Source organism: Pyrus communis, chromosome 4 (genome assembly GCF_041283825.1).
Source record: "Pyrus communis isolate YQ-2024b chromosome 4, ASM4128382v1, whole genome shotgun sequence".
Taxonomy (NCBI): Eukaryota; Viridiplantae; Streptophyta; class Magnoliopsida; order Rosales; family Rosaceae; genus Pyrus; species Pyrus communis.
The window spans coordinates 19,240,573-19,268,070 of record NC_142568.1 but is presented as its reverse complement, the minus strand read 5'-3'; the positions used below and the strand labels follow the sequence as shown (position 1 = coordinate 19,268,070).

Below are 27,498 nucleotides of genomic sequence, written 5' to 3'. Positions count from 1 at the left end.
CATTATCCGATAAGTTTATTGATTATAACATGTGAACTCATGATATCATGTTTTAAGTGTTTGTTTAAGTCTACTGATTTTTACCTATTTTTTGTTAATTTGTAACCATCAGATTCAATAATTGCAACAAACTTAACGGTGAAGATTAAATAAGAGTGTGTAAGAGACTGAAAAAAACATAAAAATCACTCTCCTTGTTTAAAACTATTTTAATAGATAAAACACTTCATCTCTTAAACGTTCTTTTGAGACATGCTTATATAATTTTAAAACACTTTTACTCGTAAACGTCTTTTCGAGCCTTGTCGTACATGCTTGTACTAGTGAAATCATAATCAAATACAGGGTTTTGCATTAAATTGAATGCCTAATAAACTAGCTTCATATTAGAGCACTAACCGCAGCTGCCATTATAAAGGCAACAGAAAAGGCTAAAAAAAAGACTTCGTGAGTAAGAAACCGAAAGGTCAATAGCGTGTACGACTGTTACGTGTCGAAGCAGGGGCTTCAAATCAACCCGTGAGCTGTCCATGTCATCAACTTGACATTGAGTCTTTTCGGGGCCAGTACCTTCATCCCCAAGTCAGAGTCTGACACCATTGCTTAGTTGTTATTATCTGCTCCCATAAAACCCACTAGCCGAAAACGGAGAAAACCCCAGCTCCTCCAAAACGTCTCGAAACCTTGCTCAAGGGGCAAAAGCCAGTTCGCACCTAAACCCTACATAAACCCTTTCCGAATTTTCAACTAATTAGGTCGAAAAGGTCATATATTTCTGCATATTCGACATCTGAAGGAAGAGTTCGGAAACCGACACAGATAAAAAGGAAGAAGAAAGCAGGCAGATTTCTGAACTTGCATGGAGTCCGAGGCTTCGGGCGGGTGAGTTCTTTAGTTTTTTTTTTTTTTTTTTTTTTTTTTTTTTTTTTTTTTTTTTTTCTGGGGTTTTCCGTGTGATTCATTTCCTTGGAGAAATCGAGGTTTTGGGAAATTTTGGAAGTATTTCCCTGCTTGGTATTTGGTCCTGGCATCGCTTAAAACGATTATGATCGCGGTTGAAGAAAATTAGAGTTCCGTCATAAATCAACTGATAATACATAATACAAGAAGTAGCCAACCTTTTACAAGAGCGTCTCTAATGAACTGCTTTATACGAGACTGAAAAAAGTGGTGGATATAGTTCAATTTAAAGCTCTGATATGGCTCTAAAAAAAATCTCTTAATAAGAGGCTATATATTTTTCGGTCTCTATATAAGTTATATATTTACTTATGTAAAAATTTGATTATCCTATTTTTGTTTTAACTTATAAGTTAATTTTTGAACGTGTTATCTTACATTTTTCTTATGAATTTTTCAACCTAAAAAATTCAAATTTTGAAGATGTTAGATTTTATCATTTCATGCACCGTTGGTTAAATTCTCTTATCTCAATATCATCCATTCATTTATTTTTGTAAAATCAGACAAGATAAGATTTCGTTTCATAACAACTTTTGAATTTGATTGTTTATACTTTCAAATAACAAAATTGTAATCTCTTTACAATTTAAGTATGTTGTTTATTTATGTTTTCCGTTCAAGTCTCTGAATTACCAATGTTAAATTTCATCACTGTTTTTTTTTTTATGAACTTTTCAATCTCGAAAATGAACATAAAACACAATATTTTTTTTCATTAATCAAAAACACAAAATTTATTTATGTTTTCTTAATTAAACAAACGGTTAAACAATAAATTCTTAAAATCATGTTTTGGAATTAAAAATAGAGCTCACCCATCTCTAAACTAAAAAACAGAAAGAAAAAAAAAAGAAACAAAGAAAAAAAGGACTGGCCCCTCAATTTAGTGTGTGTCCTTGCTTTTCGAAACTAGATGTAGCCTCATTTTCGGCTCACTGTGATGAAATTTTTCATTAGAGCTACAAACGTAGTAACCTTGAGAAGGATAAAATCCCAATTGGGGATGTTTAAGCCATTTCAAGCCAATATGTGGACAACACAAATAGGATGACGTGAACCATGTGATCGCTGAGCTCACACATGACCCAATATACTCTGATACCATGAAGAAATTTCACCTACTCCCCATATTACCAATTAGTTTTACGATGAAATTCTAACTTTCTTCGTGTACAAGTGCAATGGTTATTCAGGAGTGCTTCCTGAAAAAGAATTTGGGTTTTTCATAAAAAGTTTTATGTGTTTATAATAAAAGCACTTTTAGCAAAAGTTCTTAAAAGCACTTTTAATAAAGTCTGCAATATGTTTCTAATGGACGCACTTTTAGCAGACACTTTCGAGTAGAAATGCTTCCTATCAAAGCAATCCCAATCCCCAAACGAGAGGTGCCTAGAAATTATTTTGTTCGTGCTGATTGTTTGAAGGCTGAAACTAGCTTTGAAAATGGTTTAACGTTTCAGGGAAAGGAAATTGCGGAAGAGGCGCAACGGGTGCGATTCGATAGAGGACACACTGGCCAAGTGGAAGAACTACAATGAGAGGCTTGATTTTGGAAAAGATGTAGGGAAGAAGACTCGGAGATCTCCGGCGAAGGGCTCCAGAAAAGGGTGCATGAGAGGGAAAGGAGGGCCGGAGAATTCAGATTGTGTATTTAGGGGTGTTAGGCAGAGGACTTGGGGAAAATGGGTGGCGGAAATTCGAGAACCAATTCGAGCTAGAGCCGGTTCTGTACCTAAGAAGAAGAATATGCGTCTTTGGCTTGGTACTTTCCCTACAGCCTATGAAGCTGCTCTTGCTTATGACAAAGCTGCTAGAGCAATGTATGGTGCTTTGGCCCGGCTCAACTTCCCCGACAATGCTGTGGACTCGAAGGACTACTACTCTAATTCTGTGTCATCTAAAACACCATCGTCGCATGAGTCCTCATCGACGTACAATAATGCGGATGAGGCAGAGGGAAGATCAGCTTTCTTTGAGGATTGTGTAGCCAAAGAGCAAAAGCAGGAAACGGACTGTTCTGTGTCAGAGGAATTACATGTTTTACGTGCTACCTCAAGAGAACCAAAAGCTGTGAAATGCGAATACGAAACTGAACGTGAGCTTGTTAAGAACGATGATGTTTTTCAGACCGGGAGCTATGGAAGCTTCGATCATAGGGGAGATTACTTGCCTAATGAGCCCCCAGTTGTGAATTTTGATTCGGTATTTGATCAGAAACCTTGTAACGATTTGGATCCTTTGGAGATATTTTTGAGGTCCAATTATGATTACTTAACTGAGGTTGTAGATGGGGAATGCAATCGGAGAAACAGTTGCAAGCCTTCAAATGATGTCAAAGTTGAGACACCGGCTATGAGGGAAGCCGCGGAGAAACCATTTCCGGTGATTCTGGAATCCGGAAGTCACAATGGGTTAGATGAGAAGTACAACTACATGCATGGTGAGCAAATAAACGCGGCCGAAAATCTTGTAACCAATTTTGAGCCTTCTGAGGATGTTGAAATGAAGTTATCGATGACGGATCAAGAATTGCAAGGAGGATTTGCAGAAACGACGAGATTAAATGGCCATAATCACGATGGCTTCATACATAGTTATGCTTGTTTAGATGATTTAGATGTGGCATACAGTCCGATATATGGCATTAATCCTTGGAATGATATCGGAATCCAGAAAGAGCTCGACGACAGACTTGACTACGTGCATAACTGGTCTGCAGAGGAAACCTATGGCATTGATGCTGCTGAGGACCAACAATGGGGGAGGACGCATAATCTCCCTACTCAGTTGCAGATACAACCACATCTCGACATACCTGGAAGCTCGAATCACGCAGAGTACGCACGTTTAGGCGTGGATTTCGATTCAGTCTTATTTCGACAGAGTTACGATTCTGGTGAAATGGAAGATCAGGGGCCGCCTAAATGATTCATGGTTCCCTTACTCTTAATTGAGATTGTTATTTGGATTGAATAGGATATTTTAGCTGCATCTTTAACCCAAAAAATAATGAAATCTATATATTCCCTTCCATTTCAGAACCTTTGATGTCGTTTTGTAAACACTTGTGGGCGTTTTATACTATCATATGTTACTGCCACTAAAAATAGTGATATTTGTCACAAACGCTTCCTTTTTTTTCCGTAAGAATGTATATCTAAGCTATTTTTTAGCTACAGTATTTATATACAAAACCCCCCTATATTACAAGAGCCTGGTGAAGTATCGAGGGGAAGAAAGCTTCGGTTTGGAACGCCGATCAGCATTTGCAGCCCGACATATCTAGCGAGTAGTCGGAAGCCAGTCGAAGTCACTCTCTCTTGTTGATCCAGGTCGTCTTAATAATCGGGTAGGCCCTTGAACACCATGACGTAACCTGTGTTCGAAAACAGGTTACGCCATTAGCATCGGACTTTGGAGACGTTACTTGTGTTCGATAACCCCTGATGAGTATTTTTCTTCTCCTTTACCAGGAGATTGAACATTAGTTACCCTAAGTTTCCTGCTTCCTCTCATCCCAGACCAATTTCCACGGTCCGGTTCTTGTGCCCAACCTGGAGTGCAATACTATTTGTTAGGAAGAAGTTCAAGTTGCGCGATGACATGATCTCATGCAAAAATTAATTTACCTCCAAATCCCGGCTACAACGCGCAATGCCATGAAGAGAAACAGCCCCGTCCAGACTCCAGCAAGGCCAAAAGACGGAGAAGCAACAAGTATGACTGTGGAAGAAATCAGCCCTACTAACCCCTACCCAAACAGAAAGAGAGGTGAGAGGAGACCATGTGTTATAACCAATCTGTTGTTCATGATCGGATCCGGGAATACCATTGAATAGGCAGCATATCCAAAGTCTGAAACTCCATAGTACAGTCCGTCGATAACAAATGCTATAGCGTTTATTGGCTGAGATCCAGCAACAAACTGACAAACAGTATCCATATCAGGTATGTGTAGCAGTGCAACTAATGTACACATGATACAAGTAATTGTACATAGACTTCCAACAAGTAAACTGTTGAGATATGTAGTTTCCTACCAATAAACCAGACCATGCAATTGCCAGGACTTGTGGGTCTGTGCTGAATAAGCTAGAAAACGCTTTAAAACTGATGAATAATATAATTCCCAAACCAATTCCCGTCACTAAACCAATCTGTTTGAAATTCAAAGAACAGTGAATGGAGATTCAGGGTTAGCTATGACATCAATACCATAACAAGGTGGAGGAAAAAAAGGATATCAATTAACGATGCGAATGAAACAGGTTGAAAAGAAAAATATGAACCTGTAGAACCCTATAAATCACTAGGCGTGCTTGTTCATAATCTTGTTGGGAGTAACCACTGGCAAGAAGTGCCTGTGAAGACACATCATTGTAATGATTAAACTAAAGCTAGTTCGTTCACATAATTTATTTCGTTAAATTCTTCTATGTAAATTGTTCACATGTCATATGAAACTTGTAAAGTAAAAAAATGTCACACCTGACCAGCAAGTGCTAAAGCATCGGTAAGCAAAGATACTGCCAACCAAACTTGAATGCAAATCTGATGGCCCGCCATGGGGATAGGACCTTCCCGGGCTGCCATGGATGTGGCTAGTGTCGTAGTTACGACGACTGCTAAGCTTCTGCCAATAAGAAGACCCCCTGACAAATAGAAAGGACATATTTAGATAAACTCAAATATCTCTATCATCTATATTTCATAAACAAGTTCACAAAGAACCTACCAGATTTAAGGTAACCGATCATTCTTCTCCCATCAATATAGGTAGGGACAAGTAATACTTTGCTATTCAATTTCCACAGAAGAATAGCAGCAATCAGGTACCTTGTGAAAAATAGACATGAAGAGTTCTGTTAGAAAGAAAATTTGACAGAATTTTATGATAGGAACATCAAGATCAAAATCCACCAGTATAATTAAGTTTACCACATCATTGACGTACTCAGAAATCACTGTAGCAATAGCAGCACCACGGATTCCAAAATCAAAAGCAAATATCAAAATTGCATCCAATATAGCATTAAGTAAGTTGCCAGCAACTGACATAAAAGAGCAGACATTGTCATTTTATCAGTTGGAATACAGTACAGTTGAGTTCAAAAGGATGCAAAACAATACATACCAATGGCATACAGAGGTGTCTTTGTGTCCTTAAAGCCACGAAAAGTGCCTTGTGAGGCAAGTGCAATTACAATTGGTGGAGCACCCAATGCCCTTAGGGCAAGAAAATTCTCGGCAGGTATTCGCATTGGTGAATCCTATAACAATAGCAAACCTCAAATAAAAAATCCAGAAACATCATCAGTCAGTTTCAAAATGTATAGATGCTACATATCCTTATCAGCCAACATTGAAACCTTGGTACCCCTTTCAAATTCATTTGAATACTGTGATAAAGTCTATAGTGACGCAGAGAAGGAAGAAAGAGGTTTGCTACATACTAGTGAAAAAGCGACAGTAAAAACTACCTAAACAAATAAGAAATTCAACTCCAAATCATGTGAAAGAAAGAAACTGCACAAAGACATCAAACAAACTGAATTCAACTGAAGTACTATAATAAGAATCTAAGATGCATTTGCGGAATAAAGTAGTACAAAGCAACACAAACTGATAACTGGTGAAGATTGACATACAGCATATATACCCATGGCATTCATCATGACACCCGACCCAAGAAAAAGTGCTACAGCTTCAGCAATGCCAATGGTGGCAGCAAGAGCCAACGAAGTTGACACCGAGGGAAGGAGCTTCTTGCCCTGGCTGTCACCCTGGAAATCTGGACAACACCATTTTGAGTAAAGCAAAGAATTAATTCCAAAACCTCAAATGTAAAAAGCCTTGCTAGAAAAAGTTACTAATTACCATCCTGGGCCTTGCTAGCCAATGCCTGATCTTCAGCAACAAAAGATGTGGTGATGTTGAGCAATGGAACGTTAAACAATTTAGAAACTAGATTGAATACTGAAGCTGACACCCCAACTGCTGCCAATTCAACCGACCCTAAACAATGCAGAAACTGTCAAGATTTCAGATACATGGACGAACGACCACTACTAATATCTTACCACCTCCTAGCACAGCAGGTATGGAGTTTTATCACAAAGGCCTCGGTGTCATTAGGAGTAGAACCATGTGTAGTGGGATTCTTGTATTATTTATCAAATACACACATAACTGTATCAATTAGCAAACAAAAAATCAAACATTTATTAATTTAACATAATCAAAGAACAAGGTAGATACCTAAATGCCCAACAAAGGCTGTGTCAACCAAAGAGGTAATGGGGTCAGCAGCCAGCGCCAGAGCAGCAGGCAATGCAATCGCCAAAATGTCCACAAATATTCCATCAAGCTTAAACCTTTCAGCTCTGCAATCATATATTCAAATCACAAATTTACAACAAAACCACAACAGAAATGGAATTTGAAAATGGGTACAGAAAATACGATTGCAAGCTACCTTAAACGACGAAGTCGGATGAACAGGGAGTCGAAAGAAGACAATCTGGGAGGTGGGTTTTTTCCGGGCGGGTCTGCCGGCTTAGATGCGGCGGCGGGCCTCGATTCTTCCGGCGAACTTTGCAGCGAAGTGTTGGAGTTTTTCGGAGACGAAGACTTCAGGAGGGTACGGAGAGCGACGGAGGAGGATTTCGGGTTTCTGAAAAGTGTTTGAGTTTTTGAAAATGGTGGGTTGGGTTTGGAGGAATATATGCAGAGAAGGTGGTGGTGTGAGAGACCAATTGCCATTTTTCAAATTCTTAAACATACAAATTCAGACTCCATTTTATAAAGAGTGTGAATGTTGAAGAAGGCCTGCAACCATATGTTTTTGTGTTGTTTTATCTTATTTTTCAGCGACGATTTTAACGGTTATGATTTCGCGCTCAGAAAAATATCTTTTGCTGGGCCGAATGCCGTGGCTAAAAGTGTGGTTGCCATCAGTTGAAGCCCAATGGGCCATCAAAATCAACAACGCTTTTATCATACGCCCTTTCGGGTGCATGAATTGAAGCCCAATGAGCAAATATTTCAAGTTACAGGTACTCATGTATTGTCTTCCTCTACATTGGGCATGTTTACTAATTTTTTCAGTTAGGAGAACAATGTGGCAATATGCCAGTGATACACAGTTTCTTAGGTATGAGATAAACAACCATTTTTCCTATTTAGGTGTCGTTTAATAATCATTTTGGTTTTCAGTTTCTGTATTTGCCTTTTCTTTTAACTGAAAACTGAAAGTAGTTATCAAATGAATTTACAATTTCCAATATTTACCAAAAAAGCAAAACTAAAAACTAAAACAAATTGATTAGCCCTTAATTTTACATTTCTTGTGCGTTTGTGAACACAAAATATGTCATGAATGAGAGCGATATTCGGACTTTCCATACGCCTCATTCATTGCAAGTAAACATATATTTAAGGGGAAACTTTTCCATATCATGAATAGGAAATGTTAGTAATCAGGGAAATTAGGGGAAGTAAGAGGAGAAAATCAACTACTCATTCTAGTTGATCCAAATTTTTTTTATTTTATTTTAAAGGTATTCGATTACGGATTTAACGCATAACACGTTTTTTTTTTTTTTGAGAACTTTAACAAAAAACCATATTTTTACCTTAAAAATTCAATCCTAGTACTATTTACTTTACCCATTATTTTGTCCTTATCGTTAAAACTCAAAGTTTTTAAATCATTTTCATTAGTTTTCTTATTTTTTATTCCTTGTTCGTTGCCAAGCATGGGGGAAGTCAAGAATAAAAATAATTATATTTCCTCTCCGGTAACCATGGCAAACTCATGAATTAGAATAATTATTTTCCTCTCGCATTCATTCCTTGTAAGACTTCAAGAAAGAGATAAGTATAAAATATTAAAGTATCGTTTTAGAGAAAAAGAACTCAGTTGTTATTGCACTAAACTATTCGTTACCCAACTATTATGGGACTACAGTCGAGAAATTTTTTTCCTATAACTTGACTTCTCAATGACTTGTTTACTACTCGTAACGGAGGAAGTCGTGAATCTATAAAAAATAATTAAGACAATGGGTATGAGATCAACTAGCTCCTAATTAATATAATTCTTATTTTTTATTCGATAATGGATTTTAATATGTTTTATTCCGTTTGTTACTAAATACGAGAGAATAAATCCAAACTCATGTCAATAAACACGTCATTTTTTTAAACATAATAGGATAATTGTATGATCAATGGTTGAGTAAACAAATGCAGAAGAGTCAAGAACTAGAATAAATCCAACTCATGTCAATAAACAAGAGAAAGTTAAGAATTAGAATTTGACACATTCGTATATTAATAAATATAAAAAAGCCAAAAAACTTAACAATTTCAATTTCATTTCACGTTAGTACACACGACATTGGGATTTTTCATGGACACTATCAAATCGTGAAAGAAACAAAAACTAGTTGAGTATTTTCATGCATTAATCACATAGAAAAACAAAAATTATGGAACTTTTTCTCCGTTCCTTGATTTCCATGTTGCTTGTCTCTCTCTCTCCCCAAATATCTGTAAACATGATTATATAATTACAACCTCTTCTTTTGAATTTAACCTGTATATAAAAAGAGAAGACACAAATGATAAATCATTCATAATCTTTGTTTTTTTTGTCAAACGATAGATTTTGTTAGATTAGATGTTAGATTAGCTACCGACGGAATTCGAACCTACGCATCATGCAAGGGTTCAACTCTTTTCCACCATTGTGGTAAAGTGCCACTTGCAAATCATTGATAATCTAAAAAATATCCTTCGTAATTTTCAAATAAAACTATTTAATTAAAAAAAGATACAAACTAACAGAACAAAACTACGTTGTGAGCTGTTTTTTCTTTAAGTTTATAAAATTAAAATATTAAAAACAAAAATAAAAAGAATAAAATTACAAGTAAAGAATAACAAAAATATCCTTGGGGTTAAGGTAATACATCTTATACTTTTTGGCTTATTATATTAACACCCACAAATTGTTGAATAAACCACACATACTTAATACATCCCACATACTTCTCCATAATACTCTCACACCCCACATTCTTAATATACACCTTACATTTTCTACATGCACCCCACATTTTATATACACCCCACATTTCTTAAATCTTATAAAGCTTTTAATTTGAACAAAAAATGCCGGTTGGAATTTTGACAAAAGATGCCGCCTTGGATTTAAAGCATATGTGAGTTTTTTTTCAATTCTACCATTAAAACCCATGTTGTGACATCCCACATCACCCAGGGGAGTGATCCTTATATGTATATTCTCATCCCTACCTAGCACGAGACATTTTGGGAGTTCACTGGCTTCGGGTTCCATGGGAACTCCGAAGTTAAGCGAATAGCGCGCGAGAGCATTCCCAGGATGGGTGACCCATCGGGAAGTTCTCGTGTGAGTTCCTAGAAACAAAACCATGAGGGTGTGCTAGGGGCTCAAAGCGGACAATATCGTGCTACGGTGGAGCGAGCCCGGGAAGTGGTCCCGCCCGGGCTGGGATGTGACAATTTGGTATTAGAGCCTAACCCTGGTCGTGGTGTGCCGACGAGGACGTCGGGCCCCTAAATGGGGTGGATTGTAAGATCCCACATCACCCAGGGGAGTGATCCTTATATGTATATTCCTATTTCTACCTAGCACGAGGCCTTTTGGGAGCTCACTGGCTTCGGGTTCCGTTGGAACTCCGAAGTTAAGCGAGTAGCGCGTGAGAGTACTCCCATGATGGGTGACCCCCTGGGAAGTTCTCGTGTGAGTTCCCAGAAACAAAACCGTGAGGGCATGGACGGCGCCCAAAGCGAACAATATCGTGCTACGGTAGTGGAGCGGGCCCGGGATGGGATGTGGTGGACCCTGGGCGGGGATGTGACAATTTGGTATTAGAGCTTAACCCTGGCCGTGGTGTGCCGACGAGGACGTCGGGCCCCTAAGGGGGGTGGATTGTAAGATCCCACATCACCTAGGGGAGTGATCCTTATATGTATATTCCCATTTCTACCTAGCATGAGGCCTTTTGGGAGCTCACTGGCTTCGGGTTCCGTTGGAACTCCAAAGTTAAGCGAGTAGCGCGCGAGAGCACTCCCATGATGGGTGACCCCTAGGAAGTTCTTGTGTGAGTTCCCAGTCATCCCTAGGAAGTTCTCGTGTGAGTTCCCAGAAACAAAACCGTGAGGGCGTGGTCAGGGCCCAAAGAGGACAAATCGTGCTACGGTGGTGAAACGGGCCTGGGATGTGGTGGACCTTGGGCGGGGATGTGACACATGTCGTCTGTTTTTAATATTTGGTGGTAATTTTAGTGTTTAATTCTTCATGTAATCCCTGTGATCCTTAAAAGATGAATACGAACATAGAAGCTTGAATAACACATCAAAATCAAGATTAAATAATTATCGATGTCGTCAAAATCACTAAAACAATAAAAAATATGAAGTCTGACCTCATGTGAAGCTTCCGAAACATCGATTTCGTGTTTCATTCGTCAAAAATATTTTTTCTCAATCAACATGTTTGTAGTTTCATTGGTTGGGGTTTTGTTCAACAATGGAGGTCGGAGGGGTTTTGATAGTTGAAGAAGATAAATAATACGTTAAAAGTGATTTGAGGTGTATATATAATTTTATTTTTAACCTAATAACGTCAAAATTGCCATTACATGGTAGGGTAAATAAGTCATTTAATCTTAAATTTGAATGCAGGGTGCATTCAACATTTTGTGGGATGCTAATATAAAAAGCCTACATTTTTATGTATTTATTTGTAAATCTTATTGGTTCTTTAATTATGGTGGACTGCATAATTTTGATGACCAATTCAAAAAAGTGTTAATTACAACTGCTATTCAGACAATTACATAGCGAGCTCATGTTGGAATGCACCATTTCTTCTCGTAAGTGCCATTGTTAGAAATGCTTTTATTTAAAAATATTTAGGAATCTCTAATCAGAATTAAGGGAAATGATAAACATATATTTTTTTTAACTTCTCACACACTCTTGTTTTATAATATTTGTTGTTTTCATTTAATTTATTAAATAAGAGGGCAAAAAATAAAAAGAAGTGTATAAGAAGTCAAAGAAATTGTGTATAAATCATCTCCCAATTTAAAATTAAGTATTTTCTAAAAAAGCACATTTCATAAAACACTTTTACGACCCAAAAATGATTTTTTTTCTCTCCGCCAAACACAATCATAAAGAAATTTAGTTGCCAAAAATCACTCTGAGTCTTTCAGAAGCAATGTTAAACATGCCAATATTAAACATTTGTTATTGGACACTCAAAATTTAACAACTAAACTGTCTAGCATGTAGAATACATCGAAGCATACTGAAAAAATAAAAACTCAAAAAAGACAACAGTGAAAAGAAATAAAAATTAAAGCTGTCAGGAGTGAATGGCTTGTATTTTAGTGGAAGCAACAACCAAGGAATTGTTACCTGAAATGGTAACAAAATAATCAAGAGTACGAAAATATGTGCCGGAATTGCACAATCTTTTAGCTAAACTTTGGGCAATTGAAAGTGAAATATCTGAATCCCCTAACTTATTCACTCGCCAGCTTGGGTTGGGAACTGGTCAACATCCAACTCCAAGTCCTTCACCTTTCCATGTGTCTTCGGATAAGTCTTTCAGCTTCATATTTTCTTGTTTCTGCATATTTTTAATCTGTTTTTAAAAGCTTAATTAGCAATTTAGCACAGTAACTTTTTTTTTATGGTGAACTAATCTAGTACAATAACTGTGGATTGTGGAAGCAAAGGAAGCAACACATGAAAAAGAAGGATCGTCAACAAAAATAATCAAGGGAAAATCATTATCGTACATTAAGGACATACATATTTATCTTATTCTTTGGCTTTGGGGGGTTTTTACAAGTTAAGCTTAATTAACCAAATATTTAGCTTCAAATTGCTAAATAATCAAAGAAAAACATCAAATTCAGATGTAAACGGAACAGATAAGTTGAACATGAAAATGGCCTAAATCCCCTCATTCAGATATACGTGTCGGTCGTCCGTCTCTGTAAAATCTTGAAATGATCCCTTCGTTCAGATGTAAGGGCCGCTAGTCCGTCTCTTTGAAATCTTGGCAAACATTCAAGATCCCTTTATTTGACTCAGAATCAAACACTGAGTCTGCAGATGTTTCAGCTTTCAAGCAGATATGTTTCGCTTGCAACACATTTTTGTTTACCAGATGTTTCTTTTGGCGATGCAAAACTTCAAACAACAAAGCATATTAGCCTTCTCAAACATAAGATTATGAAAACAACAACAAATTAAGCTTACTTGAAGTGTTCTTTAAGCCAAGGTTGTAGTGCGAGAGAGAGTAAGAAGAAGCCATGAAGCCCAAGATGGATAGCGCGATACGTGGTTAAACCAAACCGAGAATGGCGCTATCCCTCCTGAGCTTAACAGGTTCTTCCACACTATTTAAACTCCTAAGCCACCAGCAGAAGAGGAAGAAGAAGACGATGAAGCAGCTTGGTAGCTAGAGCTTCTGAAATATCTGAGTATGAAAGGCTATGAGTTATGGGAAGGGCAGTAGTATTTATAGCAGTAGAGAGTAGCTCAAACACAAAAATTACAAACGTCATCTCTCTCTCTCTCTCTCTCTCTCTCTCTCTCTCTCTCTCTCTCTCTCTCTCTTGAAGCCATGAAAAAGCTTGAAAAATGAAAAAGCTTGAAAAACTACTTACCAAATAATTTAACAAATTTACTTTTGTGGTCTACCTAATATTTTTATTTAGGTTTATAATACTGTGGCCTTACTGACAACGTACGTTACCTTTTTTTTTCCTCCTAAAATACGTACGGTGTAATGCATGCACTCAAGAGTCAAGACTTATGAATTGGTGTCAAGCATTACATCGCTCTATATACATTTGGTTTACTATTATTTATGTTTCTATTTTTGGGATTTATGTGTGATGATTTAGACTTTAGAGGGGACCCTTCACCCTCCTTTCAGTCTTCTTTCATAATTAGTAATATCTTTCCCTTATTAGGTTAATTCTTATGATCTATCGTTATGACATTATATATATTCACTTTAGTTAATGGAACTATCTTTCATAATTTAACGATTAATGGAAACATTTGTCACACCCAAAATGCATCATTTTCCCTCACACATAATCATCATCGTGATTCGTGTAAATCACATGGTAAAGTGGATTAAAAGTCAAGTCAAAAAGCATAAACTTGGATCAGAACAAAGCGTTGTAGATCTAGACTTCGATATCTAATTCAAGCCCCTGACCTGACATTTCGAAGAGCGAGACAAGGTGCTTTTGTGGGATTTTTCAACCAAATTCTATCGTTTTAGCCCAAAATCAGATTCTGATATTTCAAGACGTTTCCTATATTTTGTTAATTGTTTGATTCCTTTTTTATTGGGTGATTTCGAGGGTATTATAAACAGATCATCTTGCCTTTGGTTTGTTGTATTATCAATTATTCAACATTAAACTTTGAGATTTTCCCATACTTTCTGGTGAATTGCAGTGCTTTTGTTCCTTAAGAATGCTGTTTATTCTTCTCTTTGTCACGTTGCATCACTCCATTTGACTCCACCTGTAAGAAACAATTGACAATACCAGCAAGGAGCGAAGAAGTATTGTTTATTAATATGATCACTTATTGTGTTAGCTCATTGTGGTTTTTTAAGTAATAGTAATTTATTGAGAAACGATCATGAACGTAAATAGAACATGCATGTCAAACTTAATTAAGAGGCCATACAAACTAATCTCTCTCCTCTTTTATCCCCTTCTATTTTAACGATTGCAATTACGCCACGTTTACATCTTGTTTTGAATTTTTTATATAAAGAATAAGACAAAAAGAATAATGTGAGAGTAAGGGATAGAAGAGAATAGTAATAAAAGGGAAGAGAATCATACTCCAACTTTATCATTATAGACTGTCAATTCACAAATGAAATGCATGTTCATGTTGCATGCATCAAATACATAAATTGTTTATTATGACATGCATAACATACCACCATACTAAATAGTAACACCAAATAAGAACTTGTTTAATTGAAAATGTGCGTTGAGAAATTTTTACATGTTATTAAAATACAAGTTATTATTTCATAATGAATCACAGTTATTCACTTTATCAATATTTATAAGAGAATAATTGAAAATTACAATCCACTCGTGATCATAATTAAACTAATTCACAATTTATAAAATATCGAACTCAATCATTTTTTAAAAGAAAAAACGGTTGTACGCATTTTTTTACTGGTTTACCTGACGTGGTTGTTGTGTCTGTGTTTTATCTTGAAAAAGCTTTCACGTAACGTGCATATCATGATATTATCGAAAAGTCTGTGGTCTTCAGAGTTTGGGAGTTCCTTGGAAATTGCAGAGTCCTGACTTTCATTTTCTGCTACCCGGAGTCCCAGGCAGGAGAGCAGTCTCCTGCTTATTACATGCCCGCCAGAACCAACCAGATTTCTACACTCCCCTTCACCCTCCCCGATGCACATTCTTCCCTAAATGCCCTCCCAGGACCCCACCTTACTACTACTGGTTGGAGGGTATTTCAGTCGTATTACAACTTTTAGGTCATCGTGCTTTACGGGGTAGGAATTGACAACCGGACCGTGCCATACTGTTGAACCACGCTATCTTCAATTCGATGGTTTGTCTTTTGGACCGCTGCATTCGCTCGTCACCACTCATATGGCCATGACAAAGTCAAATGCCCTATAAATCTTACTTTGACTTAAAGCAAGTTTCAATTCTTGTTAAACATAAAGCCCTTAGAATTAAGAACATGCCAAATCAAAATAGCGATATTAGTGACTACGTATTTCAAGATGGGTGCATACAAACAAAATGTTAAGAAAAGTCGCTCGTTTACTAAAAATAGTCATTTCACATGTTAGGACGTAAATAATTGCTTTTCTAACACTATACCCAACATTTTACAATATAAATATTTGGTAAGATTACCTAATCATTTGGATAGTCCGATCACATAAAAGTAAAAATGCATTCAACTCTTTTTTATTTTTTGTAATTTTATTACAAGCGATATTTTACATAACCTATTAATAGGAAATAGTTTGAACCCCAAATACAGTTAATTAAACAAAGAAACCAAAACTATTAAAGGAATCTACCACTTGCAAAACACACTCAATTTCGATCACACTAGAACACACAATGATTTTGCCTTCAGCAACCCTACCTAAGAATATTTCTTTCTTACATGCTTTGCGAGTTTGGTTACTGGTTAGGGAGGCAGATTCTTTGCCCTTCCACTTCCTGTGTCATTCCGTGCCTTTCTATTTGTATGGTTACAGTTAAGCCACGTCAACATTTTATATCACTATTCATTTTTGTCTTATTATCTCTATAAAAAAATATAAAATGTTAATATTACTTAACCGTGATCACACAAAACAGGAGGGTACGAAAAGTGAGAGGGCAGAGAATCTGCCTCCACTGGTTAGTTGGATTTGGAGGTTGGGACTTGACCACTTGGCTACTAGATTTGGCACCTGTTTTTGGGTTTTATCAACGTCCCCTTTGTGCGCTAGATTCTACACACACATGCGACACTGGTAATTATGCTAGTTTTCTTCTAAGCACTTCCTCATCCCTTTTCTAATGCGATACAACTGAAAAGAAACCTCTCACCTTCTGGTTTTTGAACGGAAGCTGTTACATCAAAACTTGTTTTTCTTTCTAATTTGAGCTAATTAAACCCTTGTCACCACGTGTCCCACTGTCATCCTTATTATATCATCATTAACTTACTATTTTTTAAGCAAATTGCAAGAATCTGCAGCTAATTAAGTTAGAAATATTCCCTCTCGTTATAAAGGTTTTCTTAAACAAATCAATCGGCCCGTACGATTGTCGGTAAAATGATGAGTTTTGCGCGAGTGAGATTGCAGGGCCAGTATTAGTGTGATGAAAACGGTGGTGGTGGTGGCCATCTCAGGAGGACCATTGATCGCTGTCAATGTGGGAAACTGGGGGACCATGTAGATCCATCTCATGATCTAGCTAACAGAATTAGATTCGTGTTCTTATTGAGTTAACACGATTGAAAAAGTCACTTACAAGCCACCTACAGGTGTTTTACGCACAATCATTAAGAAAACACATACTCATTCATGTTACCGCGATTGTTAGTACATAGTTGATGCTAATTCTCCATGTAATGGCATTGCTTATTCTCCATAAATAAAAAGTTAGGCTTTTTACCTATGACAGCCAATTTTGTTATAGAAAATTTCCATTACTGCTTTTCATAGAGGTGTGAGCCGTGTCTTATTCCAATACGGCTACCATTCCTGAAGCAGCTATTGAGCACCGCTTTAGTAAGTTAATATCTAACCAACTAACAAGATACTAATCTATATCTTAGTAAGTCATTGTCTCACTAACTAGCTAATCAGATATAAGTTATACTAACGATTAAGTACTGACAAGTGATTGAACAACTTGTAATCTGAAAACATTCATTTGCATCAAAGGTTGACAATTGGACTAAAAGTGTGACTGATTTAACTGTACCATTTTTCTTCCCTAAACATGATAAACGAGTCAAATTTGATAACAATTCAACTATAGGGGATTTAAGTTTTTAATCAAGCGTGATTAAACCTAACAAAACTTGTTAATTCTATGCGTGCAGTCGACAAGTCAAGTGGCACACGTTGGAAGCACCCAGAGAGAGAGAGTGTGATAGTAGGACAATCTTTTGCTGGATCCCGTAAAAAGTGATATCTTCTTTTCTTCCACGGCGGAACGGACAAACCAAGTGCCCCCCAACCCCAATGAGTCAAATAGTCAAACCACGAAATCAGGGTGCATAAATGTGATCATCATAACGCGGCCCCAGACCCGCAAGATTTCTGTTGCCGCCCATTCACAAGACGCATATCTTTCTTTCTTGGTACAAAATATTTAAGTAACCGCAAGAGTTAGTCTAGTGCAAAGCGAGAAAAGAGTTAGGGTTCAATCGAGTTTGAATTTTCACGAATGTGTTCTTTGAAGCCATAGTTCTGTTTTGGTGCTCTTGATTTGAAACCAAAAGTACGTTACTGCTTCATGTGAATACTCAGTTCGTATGGAAACGAGAGTTATCTGTTATTAGTGTTTGGTGGAAAACTGCCAATATTTAAACTATATAATTGTATACAGTGTTCTTGTCCTGGCGTGAGTAATGCAGCCAACGGCATAACCGGATCAGGCGCCCTATCTTGATGTCAAGTGATGAACGTGGGATGTTAATGGCTCGACAGATGTTGCCTCTGGCTCTGCATGCAATGCGATGCAATCATGCAGTGGTAAATGGTAATGGCAAATACAGATTTCAGGTAAATGTATATGATTCCCTAATATATAGACACTGATGAGCTGTGTACTAACATCATATTAAAGATACTGAGTACAAGATGAGCTGTACCCAACTTCACGAGAATTCTACTACGTTTCGATGATAAGCTACTGAAATTCGCTAGAATTAATACATACTGAAGTAAAAGAGGGTCAAGATTTTTTTTCTTGTTAGGTTAAAATAGTCTAAATAATTCGACGATCGTAAACCGATGGATACCATGCTCTGGTGTAAAGTAGAAAAAATCTCTAAATCATAATAGTTTTCAAGTTTTACAGGGTGTAAAGACGTATTAAGTACGAACATCTGTACACGACTAATTAGCTTATGTATGAGACTAATCAAATTGTGGCATAAACCCATGAAGTGGCGCTACGCCACAAACGAACCAAGTGTATCACTCATTAGTGTTAACAATTTATGTTGAATTTTTAAACAACTTGTATGTAAGTGGTATCATCCTGCTTCAAATCCGCATAGTTTAGCAGACCCTTTTAATGAAAAATTGCATTCTGATTTCTTCTCAGTCCAACTCGTCTTCAATTTAATTCCTCCTCATCACAAATTATAGACGAAAGGCCATTAAATTATTGTATACACAAATATCAAATCTACCAATATGTATATTTTACGAGTGAGTATCTGTATGAGATTGATTATGAAAATATTCTCATTATTCAAAATGAACAATTAATTAATTGAGTTTGAAACCCTTCATAAAGCCATTGCACACATCTGACTCTCTACTTTGGGAATCGTTCCATCTTTCGCTCAACACAAAGTTGCTCAGAGTCAGTGCTCCTGCTTATCAAATATTAAGAGCTCCCCTTATCATCATGTTACTGATTTCACGCTCTCGTTTTCTTAATTTGCATTTTTTTTCTATTTTTGTCCCCCAATCTTCTCACTGAATTATTGTTCGGGCCCAAAATAATATTGTTGGGCCGAGCAGCGGGTTGTGCTCGGCCCAGGGTTGTCAAGTGCTATGGGCCGAGTGATAAATCCCGGGCCAGTTGGCAGGGCCAATCGAGTCCTATCCTAAGAATTAGCCCAGATAAACAGAAAGGGCCAAGGAAGTCCTGGTGCGACCAGGATTCCCGGCCGGCAGAGAATAAAGCCTCGAAAAAGGGGAAAATTCAAAGTCCTAGTGGGAGTAGGTTTGTTCGAGGTAGAGTTGAAACGGGATAAGGACTCTCAATCCAGATAAGGATGCAATTTGGTTTCAAGGAATGGGGTGCTATAAATACAAGAAATCATGCAACAAGAAAGCCCCCTTCGATTCAGCATACAATTGCCCTGCGCAAAACCTCTCAAATACCTTGAGATTTTTTCCTTTTCTTTTTCTGCTGATACACCTTAAGTTTGGATAAACAGCACTGTGGAGGCACCCGGCGAGCACCTTCAGTTTGGATAAACAACACTGCTGCCGCAGAATCAGCCGACTGAGAAGCACCTTCAGTTTGGATAAACAGCACTGCGTCGAGGCTGACCGGTTACCTATCTAAGTCTCGATCGAGAAGGGTTTTCGAACCCTTGTTGGTAGAGGCCACCTTGCTAGCCTTCTCGGCGTAGTCAGGTGTTACGAATTGCGTTACTCGGCGTACTGGACGCCGAGTGATTTTATGATTGGATACTCGCAAGTAAGTTTCAGGGTTCGACATTCCGACGGCCGAACTACATTTACCATCAAGACATACATCACATTTGAGTACCTGTGCCCATATAGTTTGGTCTCAATTCGACGTGCTTATACTCTTACGAATATAATCACAGTGACCGAATCGGGCTTCGACGATTTGTGAACTTCGCAGAATTAGTAGCCTTGTCTTCAGGCTATAGAACCCAGAGACCGAGAGTGTTCCTTCCTCGGTCGCAATCGCAAGATAGAGAAGTCAACGACGCGCTCAACGCGACATCAACGAATTTTACTCCTCGACCAAGCTCGGCCGACAAGTTGGCACGCCCCGCATTCAACCGAAGGACGTAATTAGCTTATTAGTTACTCGGCCTACGCGCCACGTAGGTTTTGTAATTTTTAGAGTCAACAATTATTCAATCCAAACAAACGCTAGAGGCAAAAGAACAAAATGGAAGTGCGAAAATTATGTCCCGTATTGATGCAAGAAAAGATTCGGTAATGTATAGTTGCTAAAATTGCAACCTTTTGTTTTGGGCTTATGGGTCTTAAACTTATATGAATTGGGCAGAAACCCAACGCAGAGATATAAGAGTAGTAGTTCATAAATGAACTCATGATATTGACAGGAAATAACAAAAATTAAGCTCATAATTCCCAGCAAGCATGGATCTAATATTGCAAGAACAGGGGATATACAAGTTGAATACTAGCACTGTACATTCAATGAATCGAACTGTGTAACAACGGCATTAACGGTTGCTGGTCCGGTTCGTAATGCACATGAGCTGAGAAAACAAGGCAACCTGTTGTATAAAACCACTAAGAATGCCTTGAAAAAAATTGTACATTTGCTTACAAGAATTGGAACAGCAACTCGTTCCATACATCGGGTACACCAGGCAAGCACCAGTGTATGCAATCGGAGTAACTCGTGGGATTAGACAATTGCTCAGGCCGCAGTGGCTCCCAGAATTTGCGGTAGATGGAAGGGTGGCCATCTTTCCGGTACTCCGATAATTGAGTAATGTTGATAACAGAAACCTTCGAACTCAACTTGCTGAGGACCTTCTCCATCATGCTCATGGTGGGCAGGTCAGAACCACTTCCCCAGTAGCCCTCCGAGTCAATGGGGGATTTCTCACTGTAACAATTACCTTCACTTTCGGGTTTCCACTCTCTACTCCTAAAAGTTCAGGAAATTCCATATTAGATACATACAGGTAATATATGAAATTTCCAAAAATGATAAAACTAGAACGACATTAATACCATGATTTTGTATACACAGTTCATATTTGTGGTTTACCGAAATAAAAATGTCATTAACTGGACAATGCTGGTCCGCAGCGTGAGGATACAGATGTAACTGAATTTTCGGATACTTTTCCAAAATCTGAAATCTTCAGAGAAATAACAGCCAAAGCGGTAGATAAAAGAATATTGTAGAAGAGCAAGGTGCAAACCAGAGATGCGTAGGAGACGTTGTAACAAAGAAGACCCGCTTCTTGAGGGGATTGACCTTGGAAGCCCAGTCTGCCCAAGCCCCCATGGCCAACTCCATGGCTCCAAGGCCGTCTACTTCTTCACAAACACTGTTTGCTTCAGCGCTCCATCTGTATGAATTCAAAGTCTGATCAATTTGGATACCAATTCATTATGTTTTTATATAACTCAGTTCTTTCTAAACCGAAATCTGGATGGTATTGCGATTATACTCACAACAGCTTAACTGGGCCTTGTCTCCACCAAAGGTAGGAATTGAATATCAGTATATCAGCATCCTCCCATATTGATGCATGCTTAAGAACTGAATCTGGTCGGATTATCCTATCAGATGTTCGGTGATTCACCGGGTCATCAGAATTAGATTCTACAAGAAGCGGAGCCCAGAGAAATTCCACAGTAGCATTATATTCCTGGAAATTACACAAATGGAATTTATGCACCCACCTACTACAAGGAACCGCACCCAAAAATTTCACGTATGTTCTAGTTTCATGACGACACTTATTACCAACATTCAATTGTTTCCTAAAGAACATTCCATGATCTAAACTAAAAAGATTTCTCTTAGTCACAAAAGAGCAGCCTAATGCATTATACATAGTTGCACCAAGGCCCCATCTTCTAATAGGAAATCATGTTTACCTCTGCTTGGAAAATGGTTAGGTCAGCATTTGGCGACATTGATCTCTTATCTGCGGGAATCACAGACTGCAACAAACAGACCATCGATATCCACTGCCCTCTGTTTAGTGAATCCCCTACAAACATCAGCCTTTTGCCTCTCAATTTCTCCCACATTTCAGTCACATTCCATCTATACAGAAAAAGAAAACAATCTATCAATAAAACCAAACATAATTGTTCTAAAAATCCCTGCCTAGCGCCTAGGCGGCACTAGGTGGCTGGTCACCATCTCGATTAATGCCTAGGCGTTTGAAAATTAAGAAAGGGCACCTAGACCTGCTAACGCGCCCTCTAGACCAGCTAGGCACCCGCCTAGCTCGCCCAGACGATGACTTTCATTTTGTATTTTATTTTTTTAATAAATTGTAAGAGACTTGTTGAATACTTAAATCAACACACACTATGTGCTTGTTCCCATGTTTTCATTATGTTCCAATACTTCATAATATATATGTTATTCTATTTTGTATTTTATGATGAAACATATATTTTAAGTATAAACAGACACTTATTTACACGAAATTTAATAGAGTTACTTAAATCCGCCTAATCCACCTAGGCCCCTAGGCACTAGCCCCTAGCCCACCACCCGATTAGCGCCTGGCGTCTTTTAGAACCTTTTAAAAGGGAAATCAACATTTCCATTCTCAAACAACCGAAAATACCATACTTGTTATACAAGCCAAACTCTAATAAGATCAAAACACATTCCAGTTCATTGATTCGAGTATCTTGAATTAGAAATTGTATTAAACCGACACAGAACTAAATGCTTTTTCCAATCTACTATAGAAAACAATCAAACAGACAATGTGGGATTAGAATTTCCAATCCCAAAGAACCAAACACCTCTTTACCTCTTCAAGTTGCAATTGTGGGGTTGCCATCTCCAGTACTGGTACCCCAAATCAGGCCTCCCATGCTTGTGACAGGCCAACTGGTCCGACATGTAAGGGCACTCCGACTCCTTGTACAGCGGATACGAAGCATTATCAAACACCCATTTGCCGGAAAACACATCACACCTCTCCAAACTCTCTCTCCGCTGACCGTACTCCGGCGTCCTGGCAGTCCACAAAATTTTCTGACCAGTGTACTCTCTGGTGGAGTTGCATGTACTGAATCTATTCAAAACCCCTGAAAATTTACAAAACCAACTTAAACCCACCTCACCAAATCAAAGAAAAAATTTGATCAAGAATTCAGAAAAAAGATTAAAAAAAAATACAGAAACACAAACCCAGAAAGCTTTTTTAGCAGAACCAAACACAGCCTTACCTGGAGCATGATTTTGCGGGGTGAAAAGATTCGGCTTTACAAAAGTGAACGAATCTTGACGGTGAAGAACGAGATCAGGGCTCTCTTGAATTTGCAGAATGCTGCGTTCTCTGTGGAGATTCGAGAACGCTATGAACAGAAACAAGACGAACACCAGAGCAGGAAACTGGGTTTTCTTCTTGCTCCACTTCCACCTCTGCGACGGCTGCATCGCCAAAGATCGAGACTTTTTGCTTCGTTTCGGAAAATTATTTGACCAAATAATTGAAAGAGAGAAAAATCAAAAGGGGGTTCGAATTTGTTCAATCATTATCGTATGAAAAGGGACAGAGACTGTATGAAATGATGGAGTCGTTGTCTGAAGAGTGAGAGGGCGGCAGGTAAGAAGAAGAAGAAGACTGATGATGCAGGTGGAAATAGAAAATTAATTGTTTTAAGATTTTGTTCGCATTTACATAGTACATGATGTCAGCTTATATACTTTAATCAGAATTATGATTATATAATCCTAGTTATCATAGGAAGGAAGGTGATGATATATGATTGGGATTGTTTCATAGGAAGAGATCCCTCCGGATCTCTCCCATCAAATATTAGGGATCTGGATATTCAGGTTCTTAAAATTTGATCTAACAATTATAAATAGGAGTTCTCCTAAAAGTTATAATAATAATAATTGTAGTCATTTGATCAAATTTCAAAAGTCCGGATCTTCGGATCTCTAGGACTTGGTGGAAGAGATCCAGAGGGATCCCTTCCCGTTTTTATATAGTTTGCAAGCCAGAAACCATGCTAAGAGAAATTTTCAAACTAGCAATAGCCCAAAAAAACAAAAAAACAAAGGTTTTCAACGAGAAACCAAATTTGACAGTACCTTCTAATTTTTTAATTAATTATTAAATTCTTTTTATTAAACTTTTATTGGTTTAAAGCTTGTTTTTTTGTTTCTTTTCATTACCAATGCAATGTTTAAATATTTTTATACATTTTAATCCATTTTCGTTCATTACTAATGCAAAGAAAATAAATATGAATTTTTATTTTATGTTTAAAATTGACATATCAGGTGGAAATAATTTAAAAGATGTCAGATTCAAATTTTATGATTTTAACATATCACCGAAAATGATTACTCTCTCAATTTCATATCACATGATTTAAGAGATATAAAGAGCGAAATATACCAAGAAGTCTAGTGGAAGCCAAATTTCAAGTTAGGGTGAAATCCTTTAGCTTTGTACATGAAATAAGTAATGTACATGACAGCACAAAAGGTCAAGTTTGAGTGAAACCCTTTGGCTTTGCTAGGCTTTGGACATTAAAATCTACATTGTTAAGAAACCCCATAAATGCCTTAATCTTTCTTTGTTAAGTACACCAACCATGTTAATTGTCATGCAATTTAAAGCCACGTCATACTTTCATTTAAAACCCAAGTCGATATGTTTAACCTAACCGTTTTACTAGTAGATTCTATCATACAACTAGTCAATTGATATGACATATAGCGAGATGACAATGTATTCCTACGGCGCTCAAGGACCTGTTCTATATTTACATTTTGAGGGGTGACCATTCGAATATGGAACATCTTTCAATATTGAATAGGAATTCATATCTGGAACATCTTTCAATATTGAGTGGAAAGAGATATCGTTAAACTGACAAATATTAGATAATCATAAACTTATTTAAGCATACAACAAAATATGTACAAACAAAATTAAATACAGAGTTTCAATAAAAAAAATAGATATAGAGAACCGCTAAAGAGACACTAAACCGTGATGTGTTTTGTATCTCAATTTTCAAAATCAATTATTAACCAACACATGATCAATTGTACCTATGATGAACTAATATCGTCAAAAAACGTGAAATTGCTAGTAATGTCCCATATTGATACGTCTGGTGAGTGGGTGACATGCTAACAAAAAACAGTTTGGACCTCCAACCTATATGACCACGTCTTTAGAGCAATCTGATAAACCCTAAACATCTCAACGTCTTTCAAATTTTCAATATCCCAACTGGGAAATCTGGGCTCTCAAAAGATCCCCCACTTTCAATCATTGCCAAAAACAAAAATCATAATTAATTAATCGAAAATTTAATTGCAAAGTCAAATAAGTAGTTCTATCTCCAGTAGAATAAAAACAGTTCTATCTAACGTCTACCTAAATTTGTATCCAAAAAATAACTTCTACTTCTTCTATCAAAAACTACTAAAGGATTTTTCAGTATACTATGAGATCTTTCATATTTCGAGAGTTACAAATAAAATAACCGACATCTAATGACTAAAACTTTAAAATATAAAATATTTCGAAACACGATAGAATCTTGGTATTTAGAAACCCTACATACAAGACATTCATTTGGTCCCTTCTCCACCAAAGATACGAATTAAGAACAAGAAAGTCAGCGTCCGTCCAGTGCCTTGCATGTTTTTCAATTGCCTGCGCTCTTACAATCCGATCTGGCTATCAATCGGTGGTTTACTGGGTTGATTCCACAAGCAATGGGGCCCAGTAGAACTCAACTGTGGCATTGCATTCCTTAATTTAATCACACTGATTAAACAAAGATTAGTTGGTTTAATCAGAATTATAATATATGGCTATGAAACAAGGAAACATGAGAAGCTAAGGATTCTGACAGCCGAAGATTCTGCTTCTTTGTTAATCTATTTCGAAGTTCGTGAAATACATGCAATGGAAATGTTATCTTATTTGGACTTTGGCTAGTAGTGTGTATTCTTCTGCAATAATATGTTATGTTTTCAGTTGAATCGTGTTTGAATACGTGTTCATGATCAACATTTTAATCACATATTACGTCAAGGTTTCGTGTGGGTAAGGGCGGAGCCAAAACAATTTTTATGAATAGGCTGGCTAAAATAATTACCATAAAGTAAAATAAATTTTTTCTTACCTACATGAAATTATATTATAATACATGAATATAAAACTTTGAAATTTGAAATAATAATCCAAACTAACAAAACAAATAATATAATTTCATTTTTTTCTTAAAAAGTATTGCATTAATTACATATTAAGTTAGATTTTTTATTAGAATTGGGTGGGGTGTATATAAGTATAACAGGTTAATTACATAAGCTATTAGCAGGAGTTCAAACTAAAGCTTCCTAGGCTAAAGCCCACCTTAGTCGTGGGTGTACCTCTGCTATTGAATATGGACAATTTTTAACGGTCGATAGAATGCCTATATGATCATAAATAATAAATCATTTTTTTTTAGTACATCGATATTTTTACATTAAAAGGAGAAGGAGTTCGGCTAAACTATACAATATGCAATTTAATTTGGTATCGAATTCGTCATCTATGAGATTTGAACATAAAACATCTCACTTCTAAGTGAAAATGAATACTACCAAAAGCACAAACATGCGCTGGGCGCACCCCAATCTCTTGAAGCATGTTGGTTTTGTGCTAATTCACAATCCAGTTTGTACTGGGTTCGAGACTAACGGCCAATCCAATCCAATTAAGAGATTTTTTTTTTCTTAGAATAAGAAAAAGTCTTTAATTGAATTATATTCCCCAATTTTATTTTTGTGGTGTTGTTTCTCAATAGTAGTCAAAATGACGAGAGAATCTTCAATGTGCCCAGAACACGGGGTATTTCTATAGAAGTAGTAAGATTCTTGTGTTAAAAAATTAATAACATAAAAATAAAATTTCCCGCCACTTACATAATAACACATATGATGTACCACTTGTATTACGGGCACAAAGAAAAATTTCTCCAAGATGACACCCAAGCTCAAGAAATTGAATGGAGAGCTACATTTAATTATTGTAGGTATGTAAAAAATGTGAGGAAATTTTAATTTGGCAGTTGAAACAGCTTTTTAGATATGATTATTGAGAACATAATCTTCTCAAGGTTTGGATTTAAATAATTCATTTCTTGGTTTATCGTTTTCGGAGCAATGGGTGCTTTTACAGGACCAAATAGGGTCTAAGTTTCAAACCTTATGAAACTAA

General features: G+C 37.1%; 2 protein-coding genes, 1 long non-coding RNA gene and 1 pseudogene across 5 annotated transcripts; 1 reads left to right on the top strand and 3 right to left on the bottom strand.

Moving 5' to 3' along the window:
* Positions 1 to 623: 623 nt before the first annotated feature.
* On the top strand, positions 624 to 4,113 carry LOC137722833 (uncharacterized; annotated as a pseudogene). The gene is made up of 2 exons (XR_015961779.1): positions 624 to 882; positions 2,424 to 4,113. The product of XR_015961779.1 is annotated as an uncharacterized LOC137722833 (transcript).
* LOC137722832 (MATE efflux family protein) lies at positions 4,038 to 7,809 on the bottom strand. Of its 2 annotated transcripts, none has more exons than XM_088692803.1 (13): positions 7,439 to 7,809; positions 7,222 to 7,346; positions 6,841 to 6,978; positions 6,612 to 6,754; positions 6,098 to 6,233; positions 5,918 to 6,014; positions 5,699 to 5,799; positions 5,452 to 5,615; positions 5,253 to 5,324; positions 5,004 to 5,120; positions 4,790 to 4,888; positions 4,593 to 4,711; positions 4,038 to 4,517 (listed from the first exon to the last, which is right to left on the bottom strand). In XM_088692803.1, exons 1-13 carry the CDS (start codon positions 7,723 to 7,725, stop codon positions 4,457 to 4,459), a joined length of 1,659 nt encoding a protein of 552 aa, XP_088548929.1. In that variant the 5' UTR covers positions 7,726 to 7,809; the 3' UTR covers positions 4,038 to 4,456. The 2 variants fall into 2 exon arrangements, with proteins under 2 accessions (XP_088548929.1, XP_068318036.1); XM_068461935.2 differs by having other exon boundaries at positions 4,593 to 4,714; positions 4,793 to 4,888.
* A 4,963-nt stretch (positions 7,810 to 12,772) lies between these two features.
* LOC148697592 (uncharacterized) lies at positions 12,773 to 13,430 on the bottom strand. Its single transcript, XR_015961252.1, has 2 exons — positions 13,291 to 13,430; positions 12,773 to 13,221 (listed from the first exon to the last, which is right to left on the bottom strand). It is a non-coding gene; the product is annotated as an uncharacterized LOC148697592 (long non-coding RNA).
* Positions 13,431 to 20,612: 7,182 nt separating this feature from the next.
* Positions 20,613 to 23,957, bottom strand: LOC137723348 (protein trichome birefringence-like 35). The gene is made up of 6 exons (XM_068462516.2): positions 23,483 to 23,957; positions 23,062 to 23,341; positions 22,163 to 22,334; positions 21,734 to 21,930; positions 21,478 to 21,627; positions 20,613 to 21,197 (listed from the first exon to the last, which is right to left on the bottom strand). The coding sequence occupies exons 1-6, from the start codon at positions 23,691 to 23,693 to the stop codon at positions 20,867 to 20,869; spliced, it is 1,341 nt and encodes a 446-aa protein (XP_068318617.1). The 5' UTR covers positions 23,694 to 23,957; the 3' UTR covers positions 20,613 to 20,866.
* Between the last annotated feature and the right edge of the window lie 3,541 nt (positions 23,958 to 27,498).